At 44.9% G+C, this 22,660-nt stretch overlaps 1 protein-coding gene across 2 annotated transcripts in view; it reads right to left on the bottom strand.

Annotated features, from left to right (window-relative positions):
* Nucleotides 1-5,136: 5,136 nt before the first annotated feature.
* Nucleotides 5,137-22,660, bottom strand: part of TGFBR2 (transforming growth factor beta receptor 2) — a 62,029-nt gene continuing 44,505 nt past the window's right edge. For both annotated transcript variants that reach the window (XM_087770822.1, XM_087770832.1), the window contains exons 5-7: nucleotides 19,074-19,215; nucleotides 11,087-11,214; nucleotides 5,137-7,574 (exon numbers count right to left, since the gene is read on the bottom strand). In XM_087770822.1, coding sequence (XP_087626948.1) covers nucleotides 7,395-7,574; nucleotides 11,087-11,214; nucleotides 19,074-19,215 — 450 coding nt within the window. In that variant the 3' untranslated portion in view covers nucleotides 5,137-7,394. The remainder of the gene's footprint in view (nucleotides 7,575-11,086; nucleotides 11,215-19,073; nucleotides 19,216-22,660) is intronic.

Here is a 22,660-nt window from a genome sequence, read left to right on the forward strand (position 1 = left end):
AGCTGAAATACTGTTTTTGTCATTCCAGGCATTCATATACCCTGTACAAAAGATTTTGCTCTTTCCAAAAATAGCTTTTTTCTTTAAAAAAAAAAATATTCTCAAACAATTGTTGCAATGATGCCCTGAAAAGGCCCAGAGTAGGCCTTGTATTTTCATCTCGATCTCTGAAGTGATATGACTCTTGCCACTTCTGAGTCTGGGGAGGCATTTCTTACACATTGCCAAATGATGTAGTCCCAATTTAAAAAAGATTGATATTTTTATCATCTTATTTTACTGGGTAGTCATAGCATAGCCAGCCTCACTAGATTAGTGCAGAGATCCTCTCAGCATTCACATACATGTATAAGGAAGTCAGTAGATAAAGACCAGCCTTTAAGTGCTAAACATTTGCAGCCACAGAGAGACAGATGTTTATCTCAGGAGAAGTTTATACTGTCTTCTGTTTGAGAACTAGGAAGACAGTTTTCACCTTCAAGAAAAAGCAGGAATTAGATGCAATCAATACCTTCTGCAAAACATTTTCTAACCTTAAATTGTCTCCTACAAGGTTGAAGCGTGAAGACCCTGGCATATTTCTAACAAACAGAAGGAAGTCTATTTCTGGAACTCTTTGTGTGAGACGGAAAGTGCTGGGTCTGGGCTTTGTCGGGGGGGGGTGGGTGAGGAGCCCCACTTCTGTAGCTCACCACACAGCTCTGATAACACGTCCTGCATCCCATGCCGGTTTAACTCATCCTAAATAAAGCACTCCCCTAAACTCCGCACGCAGCCAGCCTGTGGCTGAGGCATGCTGTGAAAACCATTTCAAAGGTCCTTATGTTATGCTGGCAGGCAACTGAGCTGTACACTACAGAAAACCCTGCTGCAGCAGGGGTGTAAATGTTGTAGGGGCATTTTCATTCCTGCCTCGGGGGTGGGATTCATGGGAGTGGGAGGTGAGAGTCCAGGGTGAAGGAGTGGGTAATGCAAGTCACTCGTGCCCGCCCGTGGAAGCTTCACCGCAGGGGGTGCCAGGAGGGGACAACGTGGTCATCTTCTCCTTCTGGAAACTAAGGAGACAGCCCTGGTCCAGGGACCCTCACTCAACCACTCATGCTGGAGCAGGAAGCCAGTGAGCCTGGCCTGCGACATGACCACTATCTCCATGCAAGTTGGTTAGAAACACATATGATGTGTATTTCTTTTGGGCTTTGCTTCCTCTGCATTGCTTCTGCCATAAATAAGCAAAGAGCCTTTAAACAGCTGTATGCAATGGTTTTACTCAGTACTGTTTCTGGAGGAGGACAGACCCTGGAGATCAGGACGGTCGCTGTTGGGGAGAGGAGTGGGCCAGGGGGCAGAGGGTCACTGGAGGAAGGGCACGGCTCCAGCCCGAGCAGAAGTGACAATGAGGTGCCCTTCAGGGGATCGTGCAGGGCTGAGCCTGATGTTTAAACCCCAATATCTGATGCAGGTCTTGTTCTGAAACACAAATACCATGAGTTGCTTTCATGAGAGGAAGTCCAGCACCCTGATCCAAAACTGGAGGCAGGAGGGAGTGCGCTGTGCAGCCCCACTCAGGCACCTGAAGGTGCCTGGAAGGAGGAGAGGAGCAGCAGGGAGGGGAAGGCGGCAGCCTGGGCTTGAAGCCACGGATGGGTGAAAAAAGAGCTGGGTGAATTGCTTGTTGTTTCTTCTTCCACAGGAAAGCCTTGCTGCAGTGGAGGAGGAAGAGGGGGAGTGCTTTCAGCTGTGAGTGGTCCCTCCTGTGACACACACGAGATGGCTAATCTGGGAAGAAATTCCAGGGATCTTTGCTCTACCTGCTTTCACATGGCAGTACATTTGTGAAACAGGCGTTTCAGCAGTGAGAGTTTAATCATGCCAATTTAATCAGGTGACCATTTTATTTTTTTTTAAGAATTTAGCTACATAAATACAACCGTCTGAAGAGATTGGTTAATCACCATTATAACAGAGCAAATAATTCACAGCAGATAATTTATGAGCTGCCTTTTGCCTTTGTCTCTTCATGAAGTGATTAGATGGTGCTCAAAGCATTCAGTAGTCAAGAGTTTTAAATCTGTTTCCTGGGCTCGATCCTCCCAAGAGCTTCACAATTTGGTTGTATTTCAACAATCCACTGACTTTGTCCTTAGCTTTCTGCCCATGAGCAAGGCCTTGCAGCTGCTGGAGGTCAAAAATAGGTGAGAGCTGCCAATATCTCAAGGCACTGTGAGGAAATGCTGTCTGGACAGCCGGGCTGGGACACCATGGGCTCAGGCCAACTGGGTCTTGTGGGTCATGCTGGGAAATGTAACCCAGTAGGATACAGGTGCCTGAAAAAAAACCGCACCAAAATCCTGGAATGAGGTGCAGCACTTTGACCCAGGATGAGACTGGAAGTTTTGGCAGCCCCCCAGCAAGAGCCTTCTGAACACGCACATGGTGTGCACCCACTTGCATGAATATTTGCCAAGTAATAAGCAGCATGAACACAGCCAAACTGCATTCAGAAACAACAAGCAGACAGTCTGGAACAGAATTCGCTCCATTTTCTTTGTGGCCAGAGGGAAAAATTGCCACAGGCAGCGTTTTATTAAAAACATAATGCCAAAAAAAAAAAAAAAAAAGCAAGCAAGAGAGAAACAGAGCTAAGGATCAGGAAATAAATTAATCAGTGTTCTTCTGGAAGCCAAGGAAGCCCTTGGGTCCCAGCACAGCTGGCTTGACAAGAGGGCAATATTGCAGGTGCTCTGCATGTGGCTCAGTTTTTTTCCAGGAGCATTCAGAATAATGATGTCTACATAGCTTTCTTTTTCTGCCCCCCACCCTCAGGAGCTGGGTCATGATTTTTTTCTGCTTTTCTTGTTCATGTCTGTGCCAGTAGCAGTTGGGAATATCCTAGAAGTGAGTGAAATCCCAGTTGTGCTGGGAATTGTGTGAACTAGTAACACAGAGGCTCTCTGTGCTGGGAAACTTCGCCATCCAGTTTAGACCATTGCTTGGTTCAGAAGTAAACCCAAGGACTGCCTTCTGCATTGCACAGCTTGAGCCTCCTTGCTGTGTATCCTGGCCATAAAATGGTGAGTGACATGCTAATTAAGAGCTGCTCACAGAAAGATGTTGAATACCATATTTAGGATAAGAAAGGTGGGCAAAAGCCTTAATTGGAAAAACTATTAAAAGGATATAGTGTACTTTATTTCAAGGATATTGTGTACTTCATTTCAAGACTGAAAGGTCTCTGGAGTTTGCCTGCTACAGTTTCTTAATACACTTTCTTTTTTGCAACACTTGTTTGCCTCGTTGTGCCAAAAGGTCTTTGCCTTTGAGCCAGTGTAAACAACCTGTCAGGGCCTTTAGATCTTCACCAATACGCAGCCTGTGGTGGGGACTGGTGAAGGGTGGCCACTGCCACCAGTGCACCAGCAAATGCCGGAGCTGACCACGGTGATGCTAGGCTTGCCTAGGGCTCAGCAGGGTGCTGCTGGAAACCACAGAGGTGTGGGCAGTCAGGCTTTGCATGCCTGTAGGGTAGCTGAGAGCTATTTTTGTGTCTGGCCTTCACTGCAGGAACAGCAGAGAAGCGAAGGCTGCACTGTTAACATTTGCTGGGGAGGGGGAGGCTGTAGAGCATCCCACCGTCCCTCAAGGTTAGAGCAACTACAGCAAGGCTGGTGCTGGCAGCGCTGCCTTGCTGCTGGCGGGGGTCCTGTCTTGACCCATCCCCACTGCACGCTTGGCGGCAGCAGCCCTGCAGCAAGGCTGTCTGCAGGCCCCTCCATGCTGTCCCCAGGCAGCTGATTTCAGCCGGCTGCGAAGCATCCTCACTCTGCAGCTTGATTTATAGTCTGGTAATATGGGGCAGGGGGTAGCTGGCTTAAAGGAAGAGCTGGTCACCTGCAGCTGTCTGCCCAGGGGGGCACCTAGGCAAAGCCTGCTTCACAAAGCCCCCGCTTGCCAATTTTAGACTAGATGTGGCCACTGTGCTTTGCACCACACCTGACATTAGCTATGTGTGTTGCTCTCGTTGGAGCACCAGGTGCCCAGAGGGGCTGTGAGATCGTGAGCATTGAACATACTCAAAATTCAATGAGGTCTTGAGCACCCTGATCTAAGCTGCCTGTTTCGAACAGGAGCCTGGACCAGACGACCAGCGAGCCCAGCGCCTGGACTGGAGGTCCCTGCCAGCCTCAGTTATTCTGCAATTCTGCTTCAACTCATGAACGAAGACACCTGGGTGGCTGTTTGGGGAATCCCCACTTGGAGGTTCAAAGGGCAGCCAAGCCAAGTTCATTCAGCGCAGCCAAGCATGAGCTCTGGTGGAGGTTTTGGCACCAAAATACATTCTCTGAAAAAAATGGTGTTGCCTGCAGAGTCTCAGATGCCTAAATCGTGGACTGCATCCTCTGTAAAGGCTTAGAGTCAACCTAAGTCACACTCAAGGCAATTTTTTTAGTGGGGAGGGAGGTATCTCACTCTTTGTTTATGTAGTGCTTGTGTTCTGCTTGTCTTCCATGGGAGGGGGTATCAACTTAAAAAGGTGAAAGCTCTGAGTGGAGAGCAGTAGCTTTAAGGCACAAGCACATTAATCATACACTTAGTGACACAGATTTAGTGGGCTGTCTTTTGGCTCACTTTAACACCAGCACCAAAATGACTGAGGTTTAACTAAGGCCTTATCATAGAATCATAGAATCGTTTAGGTTGGAAAAGACCTTGAAGCTCATCGAGTCCAGCCATTAACCTAGCACTGCCAAGTCCACCACTAAACCATGTCCCTCCGTGCCACATCTACACCGAGAACTGAGCGACCTAGAAGTAGGAGAGCATCAGCTGTGAACCCTCTTCTCCCTCCCCTCCCCTGAGACTAGTGAAGGTTTCACACTGCAGGGGCTAACGGGCCAGCAAGTCCCGGTATCTGCTAGTGCGGTTCTCCTGAAGGGCAGGGTGGAGACCGCGGGAAGGAGTCATTAGCAAAGCAGGGCACATGCCACGGCCATCGGACATGCTGAGCATGACATTCAGGCCCCTGGTTGGAAGGAATAGGCCTGAATCAGTTTAGGATAGGGTTCATTTTAGGAAGAGCCCTCTGCCTGTTCTGGATGCTCCAGAGGTGAAAGACAAACTTGAGTTGGTGTTATTTTATTTGCTCCAATAAACATTTGATTTATACAAAACAAACCAAAACAGTCCAAAAAAAAAACAACCCCAGAACTGTTTACAAAGCAAGTTAAGTGCTTGAAACATTTGATATACAAGAGTATATATTGTTCACATTCCTATTTCATACATGATGTACAGGTGAAATATTCCTTAAAAGAATAAAAATTTTCCTTTACATGTAGTAGTAAAAAAAAAAAAAAAAAATTAAAATGTCAGTATTGTCAGGAACTACGGGCCGCCATTCCTTGACCTTCGGCGTGGATGGAGGAAGAGAAAGGGGCCGCGCCGTTCCCTCTCCCCCCGCCCGGCTCCGAGCAGGGGAGGCGGCGGCGCGGCAGCAGCGCGTCGCTAGAGGGCAGCGGGCCCCGCCGCCAGCAGCCCCGCGCCTCGGCCCGCCCGCCCTTCTGTTGTTTTTTTTAAAACAAAAAAAAACCAAATTCCCCCCAACCCCCCTAAAATTTGACATAGTGTCCTCTGAATTCCACTGCAGTTGTTGAGGTTTTGCCCCGCTCTGTTTAAATATTTCTGAGTAGTTTGGTTAAAATGCAAAAAGAAAAAAAAAAAAAAAAGGCGGATACAAACCCATTTCAGATAAAATATTTGTCATCATAAATCTTAACTCCTATTTGAATACGCATGTTTCCTATTGATTTACATGGCAATGTCTTCTAGAAAAATATCGATGTTTATGTCAAAGGTATTTAATAAATGGCACCAGATACATCTGTACAGGACTGGTTTGTGCTGGCTGCATTTCTAATTTCCAAGGCTGGCTTGGAGAAGAAAAAAGTGAAAAAATCACTGCAAAACTCCTGAAGACAAAATTGTTAGCATTTCTTAAACACATTGCTGTCATTTATATAGGCTCAATGTGATGTCAACAGTCTTAAGCATTTTGGAGAACTGAAAGAATGTAAGCAATGTCTGAGGGATCCTTTGGGAATAAATCATCTTTCTTGGGTTTGGTTTTTTTTCTGTTAATTGCTGACTTGCTGAGGGCAGCCCTATATGCAAGCAGTGCTGAGGGCAGGATATGCCATTAACCTAATGCTGCGGAGCTTTCCCTCACCTCCAAAGTCCTTTTCCAAAAATAAAGGCGCTGGCTGTTGTCTCTTACTTTTCTCTAGAAAGTGCGGAACAGAGTCAGATTGTGGTGTCTCAAGCAATTAGACATGCTGTACGGGGAAAAAAATGTTTGTTCTTACAGCAACACAATCAAGGTAAAAGGAAAGAAAAAAAAAACAGTACTGCCCGCACTCAGAACGCACAGCAAATATAAAACATCTGCTGGCCCTGTCTTGTTTTGTATGGGTTGGGGATGGGGGTGGGAGGAGGGGAAAACTCAACCCACTGATATTTTGCAACCTGCTTGCAAGCAGCGTGAATTCAAAGCAATAAACTTATAACATTAATGACCTCTGTATGGAAACACACACATGGGAGGGACCAAACCTCCTCGCACTCCTGTTCTGGGACACTATGAAGACACTGGGGTTAAGGTGAGAGGGCAAAGGCATCCCTGAACCTTCCAAAATGTGCTGCAGACAGGAATGTGTAGGTAGAACTGCAAAGCCAAATTGGCCCGTCTGCTTGACACGGCTCCTGCAACTGTCAACTGCAGGGCCACAGCTGGGTGGTCACAGCACATGCTTTGAAAGCCATCTTCTTGTCGCATATTATTCCTATCTTTTTGGCAGAGCGCTTAGTGCACAATTGCTGGTGTCGTGCTATGCCAGTCTCCCCAGGCTCCTTCCCTAAGGGGAGGGATCTCTAATGCACTGGTGATTTCCTGGAAGCACTTTTTTTTTTTTTAACTCTTTTTTTCAGAGCATGGCTGTTTATAGATATATAGATAGATATATATATACATACACACACATTTTATATATATATATATGTATATATATATATAAAAATAGCGATTTCATAGTTATATACAGGCATTAATAAAGTGCATAATGTTATTGGCTAGTTTCAAATCTCATTTCCTGAGGAAGTGCTAACATACATAGCTCCTCCTACGACATGATGCTGGCAGCCAATGCTAGGGTATGACACCTACTCCCTGGCTTTTAATTCCCACGAATACATCTCCCTGTCCAAAGCCGGAGCCTAAAGGGAGTAGTGACAGCCTCAGTCCTCCAGGAAGCAAGTCAAGGCACCGATCGAGACTTCTTCCTTTGCCAAGGTGAACGCATCTAGGAGTGACTTCCCTCCGTTTCGGAGCTCTTGGGTGCGCGCTACTTGGCGGTGGTCACGGAGCCGTCTTCGGGGATCTTCTCCTCCGAACAGCTTCTTCCCGAGAGCTTGTCATGGTGCTTGAGCTCGCTGAAGCGCTCCGCAACGCACTGCGCAGTGAGCCGGGCCTCGGGGTCGTGGTCCCAGCACTCAATAAGAGTCTCGCACACCATCTGGATGCCCTGCAGAGAGCACAGAGAGAGCAGCCGTGATGGGGCCAGTCATCGCCAAAGCCCGTGCGTGAGAGTTCCTTTAGTGCCCTCTGAAGTTCAGGGGGTTAATCACGGGTGCCCTGGAGGTGCTTTATGGGCTCTGCTGCTACTGTCATGGGGGCATGCTTCGCTTTTTTTTTTAAAAGAAACCCTACTACAATATTTTCAGCACTTTAGTTGGTGCTGTCATTTCTGGGCATACGTTCTGATACTTTATAACAAGAAAAATGTTGCTTTGGAAAACTGCTATAGAATCAAGTAGGGGTTTTTTTAATAAATATGATCAGAACTCTTCGATAACGTGACTTCCCGCTCAACCCATGCCTTTGCGTGCCTGAATTCTTTTTGGTTTTTTTGAACAAAATTCTGATTGCCAGCAATATCAGCCTTTTCATCAGCCCTTTATGAATTCCTTGCAGACTAACTAAATCTATGTGCAAATATGGGCCACAGTCCCACAAACACTTAAACACGCCACTTACAGATGTAACTATTTAACCTTCCTTTCAATGCTGATGCACATGTTTACAGGAGCAAAAACCAGTTGCATCTCTGTAATGCATTTTATAAACATGAGGTATTTGCCAGGAAATTGTGTGCTTTGCTTTGTGACACTAAAAGCCCATTAAGTAGGATTTATCTTAAACTTCTTATTTAAAAAAATAACATTTCACAACACTGCATTAATTGCATAATTTACCTAATTGGTGATGTTGACTGATGTCAATGTTAATAGCAGAACGTTATTGTCTGTATACAAATAACATTAGTTTTCTGCTGGCATTGAAATTACAAGCAGTAAATTAAATTAAATATTAAACATTAACTTGAAATCAATAGTGCAACAAATCTCATTAAGGGGGGGGGGAAATTGTAATATGTAAATTCATTCCAGAATTTTATCACGATGAATAATGAGTTCATTATAAAAACACAACTGCAGAGGAAGGAAATGAATATGGAAGAGCCATTAGAGTAAGAGCAACTTCTATGGAGTTCAAAGCAGATCCTCAGCTGCTGCAAACTGTCACGGCCCCGCAGAAGCCGATGCGTCACTGCATTTTAGATGGCACAATGTGAAACACTGAAGGGATTCAGACAAAGGGAATTAAATCCACCTTCATTAAATGTACTGTGAGTGTGTTATCAGGCATCCATTTCCTGCCTTAGACTCTTTGCTGAACCCTGCTGAAGCCAGCTGTGCCAGTCCCGGTGACACACAAGCACAGATGCATGGTTCTCCCAGTTGGTGGGGTGCCCTGTACTGGGGCAAACTGAGGTTGGGGTTTTACTTGGGGAAGAAATCTCTGAAGTTGAATGCAGGACACCTAGGTCCAAATCTGTGATCATTTTACTTGCTATGTAAACCCAGAGGCGATGAAATTCACAGCGTATCTTACAGCTCTACTCCAGTATCTCGAGCTGCAGCTCTCTGCACACTCAGGCTTGCTGCCATGAGAGCAGCTGCAGGCCTGCCCGGTGCCCGAGCACCACGGGGATCCCGAGCCCAGTGCTTCCCCTGCCCAGGCACCCTGGGCATGCCAGCACACCTATGCTTGCCGCTATGCCTGGCTGTGCATGAAACGAGCTCCTGGACGCTCCTCGCCAAGGCATAATGGGCGGTACTGCCCGTTTCTGCTGCCACGTAATGCCACAGTGCCCGCAGGAGTAGCCTTGTGCTGAACGCAGACAAATCTCTGGGCCGCCTAACACTGCCCCAGGCCTGCTTTAAGTGCCAATGACTTTTGCTTTATAGGGGCTTTCATCACCTTCTATTACATGTACATCATCTGACTCTTCCCAAATGCAGAACTGAAATATTTGCTGACCTTGTCTGCCTTTGCATTAGCATAAGCAGTATCTTTCTTTCATATCCAGCAACAGATTGGTACTAAGTTAGATTTCCTTTTGCTCTTGAGAAAACTGATTATCCTCAAGTTTGCTGACCACAGATCTTCCTGTTGTTCTTCTGTTTCCCTAATCAGTTCTGTACCCTCCTTTACTTTAATTTTTTTCACACGAGATCATGTCTTTTGAATACTCCAAGAAATCTTCTCACGCTGTTCCTAATTTTAAGCATTTTCTACTATATATTTTTTATCTCCCAAATGATCTGGCTCACGAGCCTTTTCTGTTTTGTTAATTGGGCTCTACTAAAGTACCACCTATGTTATTATCAGTTTGGACTTCATTTTGGCTTCGTGGAAAACAAACAACTGCAGTCAACTCATGATCCCCTTTACCAGCTCATCCACAATTTTTATAAAATTTCTGCAACCAGTTCTTTTCTATAAAGATGACCATTAGTATAATCTCTCCTTCCCAGCTCAACTTGTCATTTAGAAGACGGTTGTGTGCATGGCTCCTAGAAATGTCAAAGGCTTTTTTAGTACTCCTAACATCAGATATCCAGGTGTCCCTCAAAATACAGCTCTGCTCCCCAGTTAAAGCACCCCTCCTCAATAACCCTATTAATCACAGATGACTACATAAGGAGCAAGTCCCTGTCATCCAGGAAGGGGCTGCACTTTGCCATAGTCATCAGGCAGCAGATGCGTTGTTCTTGGTTGGAAAGATGATTGATTTTGGACACTCACTTGGACTTTCCTAAGTAGGTGTTAGACCGTGATTTTAACATCTCAACTGGAATAAAAAAGGGAGTGTTACATTGCTTCTGATGGAAATACTAGCTGATCTTGGGCTTTTATAAACGTGCTTCCCTTTTGTCTGTAAAGGCCACTCAACATATTTCATTGACAAGTGGAACGACCAAGCCTCACTTCTCCTCTGAGACGATTCTCATTTTATCTCTTCTGATAAAACTGCTCAGAGCAAGGTGAAGAAATGCATGCCTTTGGCTTGTTTGCATTCCGTTTCATCTACTGAGAAAACAGGCTGCAACTATCGCCTAGGAAGTGCAACCATGGTGTCCATGAATGGGGAAAGCTGACAGAGAGCTTCACGACATGCAAGGGAAATGGATTGCTAATGCGCAACCTGAATAAAACCAGACTGGCTTGCTGAAGACTCATTTCCTTTTTCTTAAACCTGTCAACAGCTGGGATACAACTATGACTGCTCTCCATGATAAAGTACTGAGATTTGCTCTCTCTGCTGAAGGGGCCCATGTGCAAAGTTGTTCTCTTTGACCTTTCAGAGTCTGAACACAGTGTGCTTTAAGGCCCTAATTATTCTGTGGCTGTCTGGATGATTGTTGGGTCTCAGGTTTCCAATCTTTTTGTTTTGATCACTTTTAGATTACACTGGGGGGCAGCAGAAATCCCAGGGCTTTCGGGTAGGCACAGTGCAGAGCACTGTGGTGTCTGAACCATGGCAGCACCGTTGTCACCACATGACAGAGCTCTAACCCGTGCAAAACAGAGGTCCAGCCTGTTGGGCAGGACACTGAGTTAAGGCTCAGGCCTCAGGCAGCAGCTAAATGTATAGCGCAGCTCCCAGCTGCTCACATGTGGTGCTCTTACCTGATGGTTAAGCCAGGAGCTGGGGATCTCGGGTCGCCCTCTGTCTCTTAGGACATTGTCCTTCATGCTTTCCACGCAGGGGTGTTCTCGCACTTTAGAGCCAAACGGGGGCTCGTACTCTTTCACTTCTGCCAAGAGAATAAGCAAACACAAGGGTATTCAGCTGGGCTGCGCTGGTGCCAAGTGTGGAGGGAGCTGGCTGTTCTCTGGAGGAGTAGGAGCTACTGATTAGCTGCTCAGTGCCACTGTTCTGCTTGACCAGCTCCAAACAAAGCAAAGCCAGTTGGCATTTTCAGAAATGTTTCAAATGTGTTTCTCCCACACACACCCCCCCTCCCCTCTTTGTTCCTAGCCAACTAAACAATTTTCATTTAAACCCTTCAGGACATAATCATATTAGCAACAGTCAGAGCAGCAGAGTAACCTATAATGGTTTGTGAGCCTTTCAATCTGTGCTGAGGCAAAACACACAGGAGCTTCAAGGTGAGTTTCACTTGAGCCAGGCTGATTCCCCTTAGGTCCCCTGGAGTCCACACACACTTACCGAATATAAAATAAACTGAAATCTATCTAGGTCATAATAGATGTTAATGTGCCAGATTGCTAGGAGGAAACAGTTGTTTGAAAAGGACAAAGATACAGTAAGGAGCAGTGCTGGAAGCTGCCATGCTGCCCTTGCCTATTACTGAGCCGCGTTCCTTTGTAGAAAGTAGTAGTCTGCTCTTATTTTAGGCCTCTTTCCCAAAATGGGTCAGTTTTGGCCCATGATGCAGGGGGCACAGCTTCCTGAAGGGGCTGCTGCCATTCTAGTTTTTGTTTGCATGTTGCATATTTTCTTTGCTTTTCTTTGGAGAGAGAAAGGAAGAAGCAGACATATGGGACCTTTGGAGAAAACTCAAGAAATCTCTGAGAGCGGAAATATTATAGTAGATGCTGACACAGTGTAGAAAATGCTGTGGTTTCTTTGGGAACAGATGGAGACTTTACTCACAGGCCTAATGACTTGCTAGTATTAGATAAAGATTTATGAAGTTGGCCTGTTCTTCTGCCTCTTACTTCTTTCTAGGAACTAATTGAGGGCAAGAAAAACTGAAGTGTAATCTACAAGGCAGTCTGAAGAATGCATGTGAGTGCCCAGAAGATGTGTGAAAAGAGATGAACGAGACGGAAGACATAGCACTGTTGAGTAATGTTACAACCGAAGTTCAAATGCAGTATCCAGTGCTGCTCACTCCTCTCAAGGGGCATTTTACGGTAAAAAGAAGCTCCGAGAAGGGTGCTAACATTGATTAAAGGCCCAGAAAAAAATGGGAAGAACCTCTAAAGCTTGGCTTTGTTTACTTTGGAGAGAAAGGTAAGGGGTCATATAATAAAATACTGAAAATAACTAACTAATGATCAAGATAACAGAGGTCAGACCCTTCTGTCATGTCTCATGATAAAAACAAGGTAGTATTGAACATAACTAAAAGGTGGACTTTTCTCCAAAACCTTAGAAGCAGGCTGTAGATCTCACTTCTACGTGACGGCCATGAGATGAAGACTTTATCAGGCTACAGAAAAAGCATTTCTAATGCTTAAAATGAATAGCCAAGTTACGATAACAAACATTTTGGAAGGGATAATAAACCTTGTGCTTCAAATGTTCAGTGCTTAGCGATCCAGCTGCAAACAACTGTGTGTGCAGCGCAGCAGATCACCCTGCAGATGCCTCCTGCAGAGCTCTCCTCCCTTCTCCTGAACCATCTGGTGCTGGCCACTGTCCACACAATGCTCTGGAGAGTGGCTATAGTCCCGAAACACAACCCCTATCTTCTCATACGTAAATCACTTTCTTTAAGACTTAAGGGCCAAAGTCTGCTTCGCTTTCTTTCCTCTACAAGAAGGCATACCAGTTTCACCCGCATTAATCTGACTTAGAGATTACTCACCTAAAGTAAATTTACAAGACTTTAGCCCTAGAAGTTATTTGGGAAGTTGCCATCTTGCTGGTCAGACCTGGATTACTATGTAGCAGATGCACAATGATTACAAAGCAGATACCTCTACCTTCAAAGCTAACCAAAATATTAAAGTTTGCTGGGAAAATTTAAATAGCATGACCTAGATGGCCATTTCCTACACCATCTCCATCAGTCATGGTTTGATCGTGGTAGTGGTCATGGACACCAGCCAAGGCTCTAAGATCTTCTTGCAGTATGAGTCGTCAGAGGAGTCCGAATGTCCAACATAGGGAAGCTGCTGCTGCGGTGCTGACCTGTTCCCTCTCACTGAGCTTAATCTGAAGGCCATTCAGGTTCATGAGATGGTTCAAGTCGGGGAAGGGAAAGCCTTCCTGGGGAACTGATAGGTTTGTAATACGTTTTCCCTGTTTGAGAAATTCTTTCTATGCTATGAGCATTCCTCTTCCAAATACAAAGATTGAATAGGTTTTTCAGGTTTGTTTTTTGTTTTTTGTTTTTTGTTTTTTTTATGGTAAAGAAAGAAATTGAGGCCAGATACCAATTCGCTGTAATGACTTCATAGTGATACAGTTGTGCATTCCCTCAGTTTGAAAACCATGGAGCATCTTCTTGCTATTTATTATCTTGCTTCTCCTTCCCTTAGAAATAAAAGCCCACTGAATCCTCTTGCAGTAAATCATCCTTATGCTGTGGAATCTCAGGTGTCAGACACATTTTGCAGTAATAGCTGGGGTTATTCATGGATCATGTTGACGTGCTACAGTAGATGTAACAGATGTCAGGTTGAGGTAGGTTAAGATGTTTGTGCCTAGCTGCTTGTGCACGGCTGTATACAGATGCTGAATCTATTTTTCATGTCTTATATGTTTCTTTTGATTGTTTTTAGACCAGTCAGGCACTAATAATGACAGCTGGCTGAAGTACCATAAATACCTCAGGTACCATGAACGACAGCACCCTTAGTATTCAGTAACGGCAGAGTTCCTTCAACTTTAACCTCCAGCATTTAATCTTTATGATTGTGAGCTACCTTGCACTAATAATCGCTGTACCTCTGGTTTCCTTTGACACTGGCCTGGCCATAACTCTCAGAAAGGCTGGAACTGGATTTTTAGCCCCAAACAGAGACATTACTGAAAATCTATTTGTTGTGCCTGATGAATGCTTCGGAAAATTTGGCCGTGGGTTCCTCATGAAAAATACGCCTTGCCCATGTAATCTCTTTCTACTCTAAGCTCTTTGCAGTGAGATTCTCTTCCTTTGGGTCACAACAGCATACTCGCAAACCCTGTCGACATTCCATCATGTGATCTGTCTTACTGATTTCTGTGGGACAACTTCTCATGCTGGAAGATGAAGGCTCATTTGTAGAATCCAAGCAGGAGTGAGGTGAAAGAAGGCCAGAAAAAATCAACCGTGAAGCACACTCCACAGCAGTGGGCTTGTTTTTGGGAACTTTTAGCTCTTTTTGAAACGTCCCTCCCTTTAGGGTTTACAGGGGGAGAGCCACAGAAGGGATAAATCCATTGATGGTAGAGCTACTGTGACAGCTCATGCACACACACAGGTTGTGTGTGTGTGGATTGTGTCTTTCTTCATGCCAGAAGAATTTGGGTGGTCAATCTACTTAGCTGTTGCACAAAGGGATAATAATGCATAACGCAGAGGCTCAAAAGCCATTTCATGGCCAGGCTTAAGGAGCTGTCAAATGCTTACTTCACATTTTCCCTAGGTTTCCCCGTTCCACTCCTTCAGAATATGGATGCTGGCTGGGAGGGTGAGGGTGCGTTGGGATGGGTGAACTCACTGTGCAGTTTCCCTTGCACAGACATGGTTTAAGTGACTTCACATCTGATGATCAAAGACACAGCCACTCTTCCAAAGGTTTGGGAGTGCACAAGCTCTGCCGTCAATGTACAGTTACAGGCTGCTTAGTCAATGTGTGCTGGATCCTGAGGTGGGAAAGTAGGGGAACACAGAGCACATCAGCACCCAACATGGAGCGTAGCGCAGCGATCTTGTTGAAGCGGGCCTGCTGAAGGACAGCACTTGCTACCTTAAATGTAGTACTGTGGTGACACTTAGAGAATTACTAGGACATGAGTTACTGTCATGGGGTGACGCTGCACTGTGTGGATGTACCAGCTCAGGGTTATATGCCACCACAAGCCAGCGCAGTGCAGACATGCCCTAATTGGTCTCCACTCCACAGGAGAGGTTTAAATCAGGCCCCATCTGCAGCCCTGATGCACAGGCACAGCCCCACTGTACAGGCTACCAAAATGGCCCCTGCCGCCAGAAACTGTTACCTCTCCATGTCAATATGATGAAAGCTGAGCATTTTACAAGGTACAGAATGCACAAATGTTTAGTTACCAAAGCGTGGCTCTTGGCTGACTCTTTCCTAGTAAATGTAAGATTAATCAGTGATTTTATTCACATTAAACACAGCCCTGGTAAGCAAGGCTGCCATTTCAAATGAAGCCCTGCTGCTATACCAAAGCCAGCCACCACTCCAGGCAGTACAATACTGCACGAGCAATGTCGCCATTTTCTGTGGGGTTTCTCTTCTCCCTCTTCACCAACCCCGTGTATCCAGAAGTTCCCTTTCCTCTCATTCTCCCCTGCCACCCCCAACAGTCCCTCACCCGTAGCAGCTCCGATACAAAACAGATGGTTTTCTTTTCTTTCTAGGAGGCTGTCAGAGAAATTACACTTGCCTCAGTCGCCAAAGCTGTGTCGCTCTGAAAGCAAGTGGTTGAGATGAAAATTATATTTCTTGCAACGTGCAGCATCTGGTGCACAGCTGTTGCGCTGAATGAAATACCAAGTTAACGGCAGCGTGGAGCAGTTGAAGTTCTCCCCAAAGTAGTATTGCTGAGTTTCTAAATATGCCTCTTAAATTATACTCCGGTGAAAAATCAGTCAAACTCGATCTTTGCCTCTGTCTCCCTTTCCCTTGTGCCCCATTTCTGCTTCTCCATATTTAGCACAACAAAGTAACAATGAACAGCGTGGCCTTTCTCGAAAGCTGATCCCCACCTGCTTATTTACTACGGCAGCTTCACAGTATGGATTATGCTGCTGGGTATTTTTGTTTAAATGTCTGCTGACTGAAAAGGCCTGGCATAGCGTGGAGACTGTGTTTGACAAAGCTGCTGTAGTGAAAGGACCTGCCTCCATCGCCTCCCACACTCACTGAACACCTGCACACTGACAAATGAATCCTGAGAGCTCCCTTTGTAAAAGAAATGTCACTGTACCTTTACATGGCTGAATGGCAATTAGCCACCCCCCATGCTTCCCTCCCTAATTAAAGTTGGTAATGCCACTGCCTCAGCTTAGACTACCACTCCTGCCCTCTAAACTGCCACAGGTTTCTCTAGTGTCAGGGAGCTGACACCACAGTTAAGCCTGCCCTGCAAAGACGGTGCCTACATCTTTTAGGCTCCTTGGGAAAGGCTGGCTGCAATCAAGTCAGCCTACTCCAGCTTATACGGGAGGTCATTCCTCTCCATGCCTAACAGTTTAGGAAGAAAAGAGGGGTTTGTGTGAGCGGAGGCAGCTCCTTGGGAAGGCTGCGAGGAGAGGAGGGAGTCTCACAAGTGACAGATGGAAAGAGAAAGCAGAGGGGGAGCTGTAGTCATGAATCACTGTAAGGGTATTTCACCAGCTGGTTGCAAAGATAGCCAGACTGCAAGAACCAGGGGAAAATCTAAGAAGGAAATGAGAGAAACTGTGCAATGCTGCTGCAGCTCAGTACCAGTGACAAGTTAAGGGAGCTACATCCTGGGAGTTGTATTTAACTGCTCTGGATGAAGACAATAAGTCCAAGTTCCACCCCACACAGATCTGCCCAAGTACTCCTGTGGTTTTGCTGGGGACTTCAGGCCCTGGAAAGATGACTGAAATAGGGAAACAAAATTCAAGAAATGTGTTTCTGGAGATGAGGATGACTGAGGGATGAAATGAATAGGGAAAATCAGGATGTGGGTGGGAGTTAAGCTCCACATTGAAAGCAAAGGGGATGATGGGCCAGAGAAACCTTTCCTTTTCCTGAAATGACTTCAGCTCTTCTCAAGGTTATAATGGGTCAGTCTTTTCTAGCTAACACGCTGGTGATTTTCCTTCCTTATGAAACTCCCTTTATATCCTCTTTTAGGCAGTTGCCTTCTGAGAACAGCAGCAGTAAGGTTTGCTCTTGCCACAATCTCCATTTCACTGTACTCAGCAAATATGAACAGGAAGGGACTCAGGCATCAGCAAAGATAAAAGACTCCACAGTGAACAGCTCATATTTATATTAATAAGGTGAGTTCCTGAATGCAAGAAACAGAGAGAGCTCAAGAGACAGGGCAAAGATCCCTTTTCTCGGGTTTTAAATCTCCTCAGCCACATTTACAAAGTGCTAATGAAAGGCTGAGGTTGTGCCAATGCATTTAGAAACAGGCATGACCGCAACAGTTAAATGTGGATAGGTTTGCCTTGGAATATGCCAGACTGAGGTTCAGTTCCTGAAGCACCAAATGTTTTTTCCCTGAAATGTTTGAATAGAAAAGATTTTTTTTTCATGCTTTTATGCTAGCGCTAGCTGTTTGCACACATACTCGCTTTGTAGCTTTCCTGGCAGGGTGCAAACAGGGGCAAATCTGTTGCCCACAGTCCAGCCCACCCAACAAGACTAAATGCTGGTCAGACACAGGAGGAGACTGAGGTGGAGGCATTCCTCCCGCCTGCACATGGACACCGTGATGCAGCCACCCAGCCACTGTGCAGAGTGGCTTCAGAGACCTCCATGGACACCCTTGTGGTATCCCATGGATGTTGGTAGAGAAACAAGGAGCAGCTATGCACATCTTCCCATGGGACACCGGTTTCCCTCCTGTACATTATGTTCCCTATACTGTAGTGCTCTAGCTTGTGAGATTGTCCTGTCTCTGTGGCAGCCCTTCGAGATGCCACCATGCCAAGTCCGATGAAAAGGGAGCCTCTGTGGTTTTGGAAGAAGGGTAACAAATCAAATCATCATCACATATCTACTATAATATCCACATCAGTGTTACCTTTTACAGCCCCACTTCTTAGACTGCCTGTGAGAGCCCTGGACCATGCAGCAGTTTTTGTTAGAATGAATGTTAGACAATACCAGCAGACTGAAGAATTTTATACGTAACTTAGTCTCACTTTAGTCCCTGAAGTAAGGTGAAAATCTTCAAACATGGCAATATGTAATGCACATATCTCAACAGCAACGTTTCTGATTTCTAGCACATAAGAGTGCTGCATACTGGGAATTCTGGGGCAGCTTTAGGCAGAGCAGAAATGGAGATTTTGTTTCAGTGAACAAACTATGAATACGAACAAGCACAGCAGCTCTTCCTGGAGCTGCTCTGATAGTCAGTTCCAATCATTTTTATTTTGTTACTGCACTTCATACAACAAACATCCCTTGATTTCTCATATGGATGATCTCTTGCAACATCACAAAAAATGATGAGCAGCAGCTGGGGATTTTAGGAAAGCAGGAAGATTTCTGTATCACTATGATGGCTCTTACTGAAACGATCAATTAGTAAATGTGACACTTAACTGGCCCTCATTAGTTTTCAGAATTAAAATTCCATGAAAGTAAATGGGAGGCAGTTATCGCTTCTTGGTCTTAATATTTCAAATTGTCTTATATTTCCAATCATTTTGGGTGAGGTCAACCAGACTCAGTCAATCCATGGCTACTCAAGATGCTACAGGAAAAAAACAGACATTAATTATCTTTAAAAGTGGTCTACCTATCAGCAGATTTATCCTTACACCATATTGAGAACCTATTTTCTCATGCTCTCAGGTGCTTGCCCTTCAAGCCTGCTCAGGCACATGTGCATCTCATACTACTGAAGGCCTATTAATTTACAGCATCCAGGTACACTAGAACAATTGGTAAGAGTTAAATAGAATCATCCCCTCCCCAGACAACCAGCATGTCTGTCCAAAGATACCTTAGAGAGAAGAAAATGGATGGCGCTTACCTCCAACGCCGTTACAGCGAGATGTCATTTCCCAGAGGACCAAAGCCATGGAGTACACATCTGTTTGTTTGAAGGACTCCATGTTCTCCAGGTTCATCCTGGATTCCAGAACCTCAGGGGCCATGTACCTTGCTGTGCCAACCTACAGGATAGAAGATTGGGGAGAGCTCAGGAGCTGCAATTGTAATTCATGTTTTGGATTCTGCTGTGATTTAACTTCAGATTTCACAGAAACAGTACCATTTGACATGTATCCAAAAATTCAGGCCATACTTGGCACAGGTCATATTTTCTGCTGCCAGGGGAATCTGGCATTGTCCTGACTACCAACTTACTTGCACCTCCCTTGGTAAAGAAAAAAAAAAAACCCTTTTTAGTTCCTTAAGCAAATAATTTTAACACTAACAAACTTTCTCACTCTTTGGCTGTTCACAGATAAACTCTGCCCTTTGGGCCTGAAGCAATTGCTGTTGACCGAGTGTCTTTCAGATGAGCAAGAAACACATTGTATTCTTTTCCGCTGCATATTACGGTCTTCGCTGTTCTTTTCATAGTAGGCTTAAAAGGAAAGTGGTAAATGCAGGCCTGGCAGAAGAAAGCAAATACACAAATACTGAATGCAGAAGCACACATTTGAATTGAAACCAAAAATCGGCCCCTTTGTTTGAAAAGCCGTTCTCATAAACTTTATTCATTCTGAGCAATTTTCAGCAATGATTTCAGCAGCTTTGCTGAGATCTAGATTATGACATTGCATTACAGAAGGCAAAGTTTACATGTCTGGTTTTATCATGAGAAAGGATTTAAGGATGAATTTTTGGATCACTCAACAGTTGCTCTCAAATTATAAACTCTTCACAGGGTAGGTATAGAAAATTTATCCCCCTTGAAAAACTGCAAACATACTAAGTCTTTGATCAGGCAAAGACAGTTTCAAATTGGAGACTGGTTAATCACAGAGATGAACAAGCACCAGTGGGTGATGCAGTAGGACCTGTGATTCAAATGAGCTATTTGTAGACTGCACTACAGCAATCACTCCAGAGCCCAGCGGCAAGCAGGACTGCAAAAGATCATTTCAGTTACTGGGTCTGCAGTAGCAGGTATCCACATAGTAAATGTGTAGTCCCTGAGAGAGCCCTACAACATCTATTTTACAAGCTTCTGTAAACATCTTATCACCCCAAGCTCAAGGCACATGGGAAGAAGTTCCACAAAAAGTGCAATGCACTGTAAGAAGACAGCAGGAAAGATCAAGGACATAGCTTTGTCATGGGACCCTGCAATGGCAGAGAATTTCTGCGTCAAAAATATTCAAATGGTTGTATGATCAAAGCTTTTATAAACAGAGGACAGAAAAAACCCCGTGTGATCAGTCCCCAAGTTAAATTCCCTATTGCATGGTGAATTCAAGGCCAAGCATGTGAGCAACAGCCATACACTGAATGGGTACTTGGGACACTCGTGTCTCAGCACCACTGAGTTGGCCAGCATCTCCCACTCCTACAGACCATGAATGTATGGAAACTCTGCAGCAGAGGCTGTTCCTATCCCCCATCTGTTCCCCAACAGAAAACTTCTTCCCCAAGGAGATCCCATCCAAAGCTTAAGCAGGGTTAACTGTACACTGTGGCCAACAGTCCCACACCCCCAAATCCTGCTGATTTTAACAAGAGTTAATGGTGGCTAAATACAGATTCTTAACCATGGCACAAAGTGCTGTTCTGTTCTGGCATTTCACATTCTTTGCAGCAGTGAAAATTATTCTGCAGCTTTGCTGGACAGTGGAGGATCAAGCCCTGTAACTAAAAAGTACAGCAGGAAATGCAGCGAAAATTTAAAATGACTTGAAGAATGGTATCAAATCAAACCCATTTCCAGCCTGCTTAGGACTTATCATGTGTTCCACTCTGCTTGTGTCCTTTTATCTGCAGATTATTAGGTCTTTGGGTCAAAGATACTTCTCCTATATCTTGCAGAAACCTGAGCCTTGAGTCTCAAAGGCATTTAAACTGCAGCAATTCAGAGTTGGTTGCCCCTCTGGAGTCTGGATATGCTTTCTCTTTGCAAAGACAAGGCTGGTTTCAGTTCTTGCTTCTCCAAAACTTCTAGTGAGGGACCATCTCTCTTCCTGTGGTACATTATTGTTTTTGTGACTTTTGGATCTTTTTTACTGGAGAACTTGCATTTCTTTCAAGCTTTTGAGGGATGTTTTGTGCCCTGAGGTGTGTCAGTCAGAGGGGCAGTAAATATTCCTCTTTATCTGGTTAGGGAGACCATCTGTTTCAAGGTTGCTGATGCTGTTCAGGTGAGGAACTGCTGGCCTTGCTGGCACTACCAGCCCTTTGAACACAATGGGACAAAGGTCCAGATTTATGTACTCACATTAAGTAATGTCTGCAAATATTAACCATTGTGGGTGGCCAAACTGAAAAGACTGCAAAGGTTCTAGTGGGTAAAAAGGCAGTTTCCAGCCAGTCACTCAGGGCACTGGTACTGTATGGTCAATAATGGCTACTTTTGCATGATATAGAAGGTAGCTGCGTAGATGGGAAAGACGATGGCTTTGTAACCGCAACAACTTGCCTTGAATATTACTAAGGCTGACCAGAAAAATGGTAAAATATTTATCCTCTTTTATCTATTTCATTGGAAGCTAGAGGTTTCCTTGATTTGAGATTTGGATCAGCTCCATTGTATACCTTCAAAGATTGGACCTCCTGGTGGGAAAGGTTTGACTCAAAGGGTAAAGTTTAGAAATTATGCATAAGGCAAATTCTGGTGCAAGACTCCTTTAGCAAAAGCTGCAGCACTGAAGTTGGCACATTGGGGAATTTGAGTGGGTGGTGCTTGTGTGCCCAGAAGAAACAAGGTGGAGGTTGAAGTGGAACCACTTCACACCATCTTATTCCTCATCACAGAGAAGAATGACACTAGCTGGATCACCCTCAAACAGATTCAATGAAGCTAAACAAAGTAAAACAGTAGGCCTCAACACCAGTGCCCGAGAACACCGATTCCAAAGCAGTAACCTGCTCTGGGCAGCACTGTTACTTTGTCATCAGTGTCGGTGTGGACTGTGGAAGTGGCAGTATCAACACTACCCTCCTACTTCCAAGTGTCTGTGAGCAATGCCAGAGAAATCAGCTTAACATATGGGTTGGCTTTAAGCAATCGAAGTGTCTGTGGGGTTGAGTTTCAGAGCCCCTGCCTTACACTGCCAAATACTCTGTTTTCACTTTATTCCAAATGGAACCAGTCTTATGACTTACAATATGGTATGACTTCCCTGAACTCCAAAAAGGTCTGGCATGCTGGAGAGAAATGATATGTAATTGTGAGTGGTGTTTGTGTTATTTTAAATATGGCTTCCTTCATTAACATTACTCCCGGTGCTGGTTAATAAACGCTCTCAAAATGAGATCGAGACAGTTGCCTCTCCGTAAGGAGACTTTCAAAGACAGATCTTCGTTACCTAAACAACAGCAAAGCTCTCATGAACTCAACTGTCCCTGAAAATGTTCTAAACCAAAGTATTAGTTCCACGTGAAGTAAAAGTCAGTGTAAACGCACAGGCTTTGATAAGA

Source organism: Nipponia nippon, unplaced genomic scaffold, assembly GCF_047370975.1.
Source record: "Nipponia nippon isolate SJK-2023a ecotype South Korea unplaced genomic scaffold, ASM4737097v1 scaffold_1, whole genome shotgun sequence".
Taxonomy (NCBI): domain Eukaryota; kingdom Metazoa; phylum Chordata; class Aves; order Pelecaniformes; family Threskiornithidae; genus Nipponia; species Nipponia nippon.